At 39.1% G+C, this 10000-nt stretch overlaps 1 protein-coding gene across 1 annotated transcript in view; it reads right to left on the bottom strand.

Annotated features, from left to right (window-relative positions):
* LOC118761643 overlaps nucleotides 1-3994 on the bottom strand; it is an 8305-nt gene extending 4311 nt beyond the window's left edge. The window contains exons 1-2 of the mRNA XM_036499738.1: nucleotides 3864-3994; nucleotides 2716-2807 (exon numbers count right to left, since the gene is read on the bottom strand). Of these exons, the coding sequence (XP_036355631.1) occupies nucleotides 2716-2807; nucleotides 3864-3993 (222 nt within the window). The 5' untranslated portion in view covers nucleotide 3994. The remainder of the gene's footprint in view (nucleotides 1-2715; nucleotides 2808-3863) is intronic.
* Nucleotides 3995-10000: the final 6006 nt, after the last annotated feature.

Genomic DNA, 10000 nt, shown 5'->3' on the forward strand with positions numbered 1-10000 from the left:
ATTAAGGGCCAATGAGTTATGATTTCGGAGTCTTTGCAAAAGTTTCGTTGCATTTGTGGGAAGTAGAAGACCCTGACAAAATCAGAAGAAAAACAAAAACAAAATGTAAAAATAGCAAGAATCAATCCCACATCAATGTCACATTGATGTCCTGTGGAGAAATGAAGGGAGACATCTGAACCGGAAGTAAAAGAGAAGTGAGATAACGTCAAGAAACGGGGCTTTTAAACAATCCTTTTCTTGATCAAGACTCTGAGATGAACGGATGTAGGGAGCGGATGCCAGAAGGATTGTAGGTGTTGGGGGGTAGGTACGCGTGTAGGTAAGTCCATCATGTTCTTTTGACCCTGGTGGAGTGTACCTTTATACACTGTTCTCAAGTTCGTCTCGAAGGAGCAGCATTTTTATTTTTACCGTCCCGCAGGAGTGGCTGTGTGGTAAGTAGTTTACTTACCAGCCACACGGTTCTGGGTTCAGTCCCACTGCGTGGCACCTTGGGCAAGCGTCTTCTGCTATAGCCTCGGGCCGACCAATGCCTTGTGAGTGGATTTGGTAGACGGAAACTGAAAGAAGCCTGTCGTATATATATATATATATATATATATATAATATATATATATATATATATATATATATATATATATATATATATATGTATGCATGTATGTGTGTATATGTTTGTGTGTCTGTGTTTGTCCCTCTAGCATTGCTTGACAACGGATGCTGGTGTGTTTATTTCCCCGTCACTTAGCGGTTCGGCAAAAAGAGACCGATAGAATAAGTATTGGGCTTACAAAGAATAAGTCCCGAGGTCGATTTGCTCGACTAAAGGTGCTCCTCCAGCATGGCCGCAGTCAAATGACTGAAGCAAGTAAAAGAGTAAAAGAGAGAGAGAGAGAGAGAGAGTATCTACATGTTCACAAATTTCGACCTAAACTTCATCCTTCCACCTCTTCCTTTCAGACTTTAAGACAAACAGTTTTGCTTCCCGACACAGAACCTTCTCATAATCTCTCTCCGTCTTCCTCCAACTCATGTTTACTCAACCCTATACACCTACACTTATAAACACTCACCATTCTTATTTCAATCTTAGCAGTTAAAACCCCAGGTTGTTCTACTTCAAAATATTTATTCTTAATCGATCCAACTTCAGCTCGTCAAATTCCTCCTTAAATCGCTTTTTTATTAGTTTCCATGCTCACAATCCCTTTCAACTCTTGCGGTCTTCCTACACCAACGTACCGATGTCAAGAACGAATCATTCGATATTCTGATTCATTTATTCAGTCTCCTTTGTAACCTAAAAGTATTCCTGTTGTTGTTTGTTCCTTCTGGAGCCCTGCCTGGTTCATAAGGGCCGGTTTCCCGGTTTCTTGGTGTATAGGTTCTCCACCTGGACGGGACGCCAGTCCGTTGCAGGTGAGCTGCAAGATGTAGGAGGGAAAAGTGAGAGAAAGTTGTGGCGAAAGAATCAGCAGAAATTTCGCCATTACCTTCTGCCGGAGCCGCGTGGAACTTAGGTGTTTTCGCTCATAAACACACACATCACCCGGTCTGAGATACGAACCTGCGATCCCTCGACCGCGAGTCCGCTGCTATAACCACTAGGCCATGTGCCTCTCTGAAAGCCTAGCTAGGCTCATGGGCCCGGTTTCCCGGTTTCAATGGCGTATGTGTTCCCCAGCTGGACGGGACGCCAGTCCATCGCTGCGTTACTCATTTTCGCCAACTGGAGTGGACTGGAGCAACGTGAAATGAAGTGTTTTGCTCAAGAACACAACGCGTCGTCCGGTCCAGGAATCGAAACCACAATCTTACGATCATGATGCTGACACCCTAACCACTAAGCCACGCGCCCCCACAAAGTATTCCTGGCCAAGACACCGATTCAATCTCCAAACATACTTAGTTATGTTGACGTCTATGAAATCCTCTCACTACGATCTGATGACGTTTGTCTTGTTATTTTATCGTCCCTAGAATGATGTAAATCAAAGGTAACCTCGACGGAACTTGAACTCAGAAAGTGAAGATCTGTAACTAAAAGCCACTAAACTAACCATCTAGTCATTGTGACGGTCTTGAGGGAGCATCATAGCCATGTGTTAAGAGGGATTATTTGGGGATTGAATAATTCACCTCTGGAAACATGGGTGTTTCGTTCAACATCCTTAAACAACCCTTATTCAGGGACCGTTTGAGCGGGATGGGTTACTCGACCAGAAGAAAATCCTAACTGAGCCCCACCTGCAAGGTGATGTGCTGTTTATCTTGATATGAGGTCACCATGTCGCACACATATGGTTGTGATGCATGTGCCTGATGTACCCTTATCAGATGGGTAGTCATGATGGGTATACTGGGCTTTATATATTTTACCCCAGGGCCACTTTGATGGCATGCACTGCTTACTCACTCAATAATAATAATAATAATAATAATAATAATAATAATAATAATAATAATAATAATAATAATAATAATAATAATATAATGATTAGGAGAAGAAGCAGAAGAAGAGGAAGAAGAAGAAGAAGAACTATCAACATAGGTGTAGGAGTGGCCCAAGGCTACAGTAGAAGACACTTGCCCAAGGTGCTACACAGTGGGACTGAACCCGGAACAATGTGGTTCGTAAGCATGCTACTTACCACAAAGCCACTCCTACGTTTATTAAATGCCGAAAATTTTGAAATTTCAAAAATTCTTTACCTTTTCCATAGGAAATTTGTCACAGTATAAATAAATAAGACTTCTTGTAAATGAGTTTTCGGTCATTTTAAACATTCTCTGCCAGCTTGTACCTGAATCAGCAATAAATAGAAATCAACAATTTACATGTAAATGTATAGACAAGATGTTAACCCTTAAATGGAAGGAACGAGTTACATAAATGTGTTGGACAAACTGGTAAAAAACGAAAAAATGTCTCTTTTGTTTCTCAGGGTAATATTTACACTTACTTTCACTTTCATTTTGTACAAATACTAAAATAACTGTCAGTCTGTCGCAGAATAAATTTTAAAAACTCATCATTGAAAAGAGCCGTAAAGTATTCACTTTCCGGATCTTTTCGGTTTGAACGGCAGTTTTTTCTAGCGGTGTCATATGAAATTGTCACCCATAATTATGACCCTAGTATCGATCTATTGCATTTCTATCTGTTTTAGGGTTAGGGTTAGTTAGGGGTAGGGGTAGGGAGGGTATCTTTTTTTCTTCACAAATGTAAATAAACCCAATCTGTTTCTTAAACGAGGGACATATTCATACGGTACAGAATGTTTTCACCTCAAGAGACGTCATTGATTGATTGAAATTGCAGAAATTGAAGAACAACAACAACAAATATCTTACAAACTATAGAATTTTCTCAATAAAGCCAAGAGAAAAAGATGTTTTATAAACACATTCTACCAGAGAGGACAAACAAGGACAGACAAAGGGATTAAGTCGATTACATCGACCCCAGTGCGTAACTGGTACTTAGTTTATCGACCCCGAAAGGATGAAAGGCAAAGTCGACCTCGGCGGAATTTCAACTCAGAATGTAACAGTAGACGAAATACTTATTTCTTTACTACCCACAAGGGGCTAAACACAGAGGGGACAAACAAGTACAGACAGACGGATTAAGTCGATTATATCGACCCCAGTGCGTAACTGGTACTTATTTAATCGACCCCGAAATGATGAAAGGCAATGTCGACCTCGGCGGAATTTGAACTCAGAACGTAACGGCAGACGAAATACGGCTACGCATTTCACCCGGCGTGCTAACGATTCTGCCAGCTTGCCGCCCTCTTATTGATTAAAATATATCAAAATCAGAACATTATGCAAGAAAATGCTGATTTACATACCGTTTTCTGGGAACGAAATATACAATGAACAGTTGCAATCATAATCTTCGATTTCTTTGTCGTACCACAATCCATGTATATGACATGTACCTTTACAATAGCTAAAATACTGGCATTCGTCTTGTGACATGCACCAACTCGAACATTCGATAGCAGACACCGTTTTTGCAGTTGTTATTCTCTGGTCACTTGTGCATTTTGAAGAAGAGATTTTTCTGAATAAACCATTTCTGTTCGCTGACTCTCCATGTATCGGAGTCACGAAAACTACAAGCGTCAAAGCTGGCAGCAACAGGAGAATCAAATGACATTGAATTGATGTTTCCATTCCTGAAAAATATCCAAGCATACAAGTATACAGCATACATTCGTTTCTGTTTATTTATCTCTCTCTGTCTCTTTCTCTATTTGTCTGAGATTCGAACCCGCGATCCCTCGACCGCGAGTCCGCTGCTCTAACCACCAGACCGTGGCTTTATACGGAATAAACTGTGTGAATGTACCTGGTGTACGGGTCGCCTACGACCTCAGCAGGGTTTGAACTCCTAACGTAGAGCCGGAAGAAATGTCGCTACCCACTTCCTCAGTTTAGTATTAAGGAAAGCAAAGGCAGAGTATAATTTGAGAAATAGTGAGGGAACAGTTAACCATTTGCTCTACAAGGATGATCTGAAGCATTTTTTACTACGAATGAAAAAGAGATTGATTCCTTAATACTGACTATAAGATTCTTCAGCAAAGATACAGCCATGGAATTTGGCGTAGATATGTGTACAATATTATATTTCTTTACTACCCACAAGGGGCTAAACACAGAGGGGACAAACAAGGACAGACAAAGGGATTAAGTCGATTACATTGAACCCAGTGCGTAACTGGTACTTAATTTATCGACCCCGAAAGGATGAAAGGCAAAGTCGACCGCAGCGGATTTTCAACTCAGAACGTAGCGGCAGATGAAATGCCTATTTCTTTACTACCCACAAGGGGCTAAACACAGAGGGGACAAACAAGGACAGACAAACGGATTAAGTCGATTACATTGACCTCAGTGCAAAACTGGTACTTAATTTATCGACCCCGAAAGGATGAAAGGCAAAGTCGACCTCGGCGGAATTTGAACTCAGAGCGTAACGGCAGACGAAATACGGTTAAGCATTTCGCCCGATGTGCTATAACGCTTCTGCCAGCTCGCCGCCTTGTGTAATATTAGTCATGAGAAGGAAACAGGTTGTCAACAGTGAAGGCATCCATTTAACAGATGGCCAGACGTTAAAATCATAGAAAGGAGGAGAGAGTTATAAGTTTCTAGACGTATTAGAATCTGCCAGAGTACTATCTACAGAAATGAAAACGAAAATTGAGAAGGAGTACATCAGAAGGGTGAGGAAGCTATTGAAATCAAAGTAAATGGTTCGAATCTAGCGAAGGACGTAGATACTTGGGTCGTATCATTACTTAGATACTCAACAGCTTTTGTAGATTGGGGATAACTGAATTAGCAAAGGTAGACAGAAGAACTAGGAAGGAATTCAATATGAATGGAGGACTCGACCCAAGGGCAAGAATAGCAAGATTATACATACCTAGAAAGGACGGGAGAGGGTTAATATAAGCAGAAGGCTGCGTGGGTTTGCTCGAGTAGATATAGACTCCTTTATAGGAAATAGTGAAGAAAGTTTATTAAGAGCTGCTAGAGTCGTAAGCATATCATAGAATTATGAAGGCACTTGTACTGGAAAGGCATATCTGAGGGAATAAGTGGAATTCTAGGGATTAATACAGGTTCACCGCTTGCTTTACCAGTCAAAATTATTACCTCCAAGATTATAATACTAACTGCTATATTATACATTAGATAATGTAGTCCTAGATACACTATGCCTGAATGAAAGATGGGATGGTCACAGCTGGAACGTCCTTGATAATGGGTCTGTCTGGATCAGGACTGATCTTGGGCTAAACAACAACAACTTTCATTCTTAATATCATTAATTCACTTACCTTTAAGGTTTATGATTGTTACAGAGTTTGTTGAGGAAGCTTCACTTTTAGTTAAAAATCGACCAACCGGACAAATCTCACTGGAAACAATATCTTCTGCCTTTTAATGTTCCCTTTTCCTAGTCTCGATAAACAGGATTTCTATTATCTTCTTCGTTCTGACAATTTAAGAATAAACTCAGGATATTTCACAATTCATTTTGTTTTGCTTTGGTTTCAAAAACATATCTCCTTAAAACAATATCTCCAGATTTATCTTTTGCACTCCCAATTAAGATAGATGTACAACTTGAACTTTCTTTCCTTCTAACTCCAGGAGTTGTCGCCAGGTTATTTCATTTTTTCTTAAACACGTTCTTAAACTCGGAGTCTTCTGCCTTTTAATATTTCTTTTTTTCTAGTTTCGATAAACAGGATTTCTTTTATTCCTTTCTATTCTCTTCGTTCCGACAATTTAAGAATAAACTCAGGATATTTCACAGTTCAAACTTCAAGAAGATGATATCTCCTTAAAACAATATCTTCAGATTTTTTACTCTCTTATTAACATAGATGTACAACTTGAACTTTCTTTCCCTCTGACTCTAGAATTTGCCCGCAGGTTATTTCGCTTTTCTCAAATACGTTCGCAAACTTGAAGTCTTATATTGTCGTTGCTTTCTTTCCAAAGTACTTTGCTTTCATGATTATTTATAAATTATCAGTTTCACTCTCAGCTTCGTTACTTTTCCAATCAATGACCGCTTCTATTCACCCGTCTCCGCAACAATACCTCTTGAAACAAGCTGCCTGTATTTATAAGGTTAGCAATACATCGATAGCTTTCGATTAATTTGTTTTGCCTTTTGACCTGGATATATCATATTTAATGTTGTTGGATGAAGTGCGGTCAATCATAACAAGCAGAGATTTAAGACCTTGAATTAATGAAGGCTTGTTCATGTTTGTATTTCGATGTCAAGCGGATATTCATAATGTCTTTCGAGAAAAGTATGGATGTTAACTAACAAACTTCACTGTTAGTACTAAATTGACCTTCGATCGATAAATTGACCTTCGATCGATAAATTGACCTTCGATCGATAAAGCTGCTAATAAAATATTAAAGTTGATTCACATTGACGTATCCTACAAACTTTAAACATATAGGCGCAGGAGTGGCTGTGTGGTAAGTAGCTTGTTTACCAACCACATGGTTCCGTGTTCAGTCCCACTGCGTGGCACCTTGAGCAGGTGTCTTCTACTATAGCCTCGGGCCGACCAAAGGTTTGCGAGTGGATTTGGTAGACGGAAAATGAAAGAAGCCCGTCGAATACATTATATATATATATATATATATATATATATATATATATATAGGTGCAGGAGTGGCTATGTTGTAAGAAGCTCGTTTACCAACCACATGGTTCCGGGTTCAGTCCCACTGCGTGGCACCTCGGGCAAGTGTCTCTACTACAGCCTCGGACCGACAAAAGACTTGTGAGTAGATTTGGTAGACGGAAACTGAAAGAAGCCCATCGTATATATATATATATATATATATATATATATATATATATATATGCGTGTGTGTGTTTGTGTGTCTTTGTTTGTCCCCCTAGCATTGCATGACAACCGATGCTGGTGTGTTTATGTCCTCGTTACTTAGCCGTTCGGCATACGAGAACCGATAGAATAAGTACTGGGCTTACAAAAAGAATAAGTCCCGGGGTCGAGTTGCTCGATCAAAGGTGGTGCTCCAGCATGGCCGCAGTCATATGACTGAAACAAGTAAAAGAGTATATCACTCGTTAAAAAATAATAATCATGAATAACAAATAAAGTAGAATTAAAAGTCTAAAATGTTTTTGAAATGAAGGACAAATGAGAAAGGATTTGAGGTAGAGTCAGCAGTTTCAGAGAAGTGTATGACCTCTTAACGGAAGGCAGCTTGGAAATTTGACATTGAAGGTTGCTGTTGTTTAGCCACAGGTTTCATTGAGCCTCGATTGAGTAGTTCTTTCTCAGTCAGAGAACTGCAGCCATTATCATACCATATTCAGACCGTGTGTTATAAGAACCACATTATCCAAACGTTTTTTATAAACGGTGAAGCGTCACGTATGATAAATATTTAGAGGAAATTATATTTTGAGCAACTGTTCAGAGATTAGTCTCCCTCCTTTGTATGTAATACTAGCAGTATCGCCCGGCGTTGCTCAGGTTTGTAAGGGAAATAACTATAAAGCATTTTTAGAGAGTTATAGCCCAAAAATAGCAAAAAAATGGAAAAAAAATTATGGTAAATTTTTTTTGAGAGTTAAAAAAGGTCGAGTTGCGTCCCCTAGTCAGTCTGTGGTTTGTGTTTCTGATTCTCGACCCCATGTCGAATTTATCGATTTTTTTCAGAACTGGGGGAACTTTTCAAATTTTTCGCTGCCTTAGTTTTGAATTATGACATTGGCGTGTGTGTCAAGTTTCATCAGAATCGGTTAAAGCAGTGGTCAGGGTGAGGGTACAACCCGACAGACACACAGAAACACACACAGACAAACTGCCGTTTATATATAGAGAGAAGATAATAATGTATGGGGAATATAATACTGTATGCCGTACATTATTTTATTGCTCTTTTATGCTTTTACTTGTTTCAGTCATTTGACTGCGGCCATGCTGGAGCACCGCCTTTAGTGGAGCAAATCTACCCCAGGACTTATTCTTTGTAAGCCTAGTACTTATTCCATCAGTCTCTTTTGCCGAACCGCTAAGTTACGGGGACATAAACACACCAGCATCGGTTGTCAACCGATCTTGGGGGAACAAGCACAAACACACACATACACACGCACACACACATACATATATATATATATATACATATATACGACGGGCTTCTTTCAGTTTTCGTCTACCAAATCCACTCACGAGACTTTGGTCGGCCCGAGGCTATAGTAGAAGACGCTTGCCCAAGGTGCCACGCAATGGTAATGAACCCGGAACCATGTGGTTGGTAAGCAAGCTACTCACCACACAGCTATATATGTATATATATATATATATATATATATATATATATATACATATACATATATATATATATATATATATTAATATATATATATATATATATATATATATATATATATAAATATATATATATATAAACGTACAGAGGGAGACAGATAGACATATAGACAGACAGACAGACAGACAGACAGATGGATAGACATAGATAGATAGATAGATAGATAGATTAGATAGATAGATAGGTAGTTAGGTAGGTATGTATGTAGGTAGGTAGGTAGGTAGGTAGGTAGGTAGGTAGATGATAGATAGATAGATAGATAGATAGATAGATAGATAGATAGATAGATAGATAGATAGATAGATAGATAGATAGATAGATAGAAAGATAGATAGAGATACGTTGGTAGGTAGGCAGGTAGGTAGATGGATAGATAGATAGATAGATAGATAGATAGATAGATAGATAGATAGATAGATAGATAGATAGATAGATAGATAGATAGATAGATAGATACACCTGCCGCTGGTGCCACGCAGTGGGACAGAACCCGGAACTATGGGCTTGGAAAGCAAACCTCTTATTGTACAGGAACACCTGCACCTAAAATCAGTGCCATTCCTGTGACGGGAATGGAACCCGTGGCGCCTGGATAAACAGCCAGGAATCCTAACTTCTATATCCTTAAATATTATTCATTATCTGAAACATAACTATTTTTACTCTGGTAGAAAACCAGGATTTTTCCTAAGCAAAGATATAAGATTGATTCGATGTTACTTAAGTTTCGTTCTCTCATTTCGTTGAAAACGAAAGTGAAAGTCGAATACATAGAGAATACATAGTGGAATTTTAATTCGAGAGAGGCTCATTGATTCTCTCATTCACAGCTCTTTGTCTAAAAATTTCTTTTATGGACGTAAGAAACATACGAGACACATAGACGAAGTACAATATCCACCACGGTGGGATTCTAAAGAGAATGTAGAGGGACGTGACTGAATACTAAAGATATTTTATCAGTCGATTCATGATTTCTACAAATCCATCCCCGTCCTTTCCGTTCTCTGTGGAAATGTGAAATAATAACTGTAAACCGAATGTAACGAAAGCACAAGTCAGCTACAGT

The sequence above is a fragment of the Octopus sinensis genome, unplaced genomic scaffold (assembly GCF_006345805.1).
Source record: "Octopus sinensis unplaced genomic scaffold, ASM634580v1 Contig15950, whole genome shotgun sequence".
In the NCBI taxonomy this organism is placed as follows: Eukaryota; Metazoa; Mollusca; class Cephalopoda; order Octopoda; family Octopodidae; genus Octopus; species Octopus sinensis.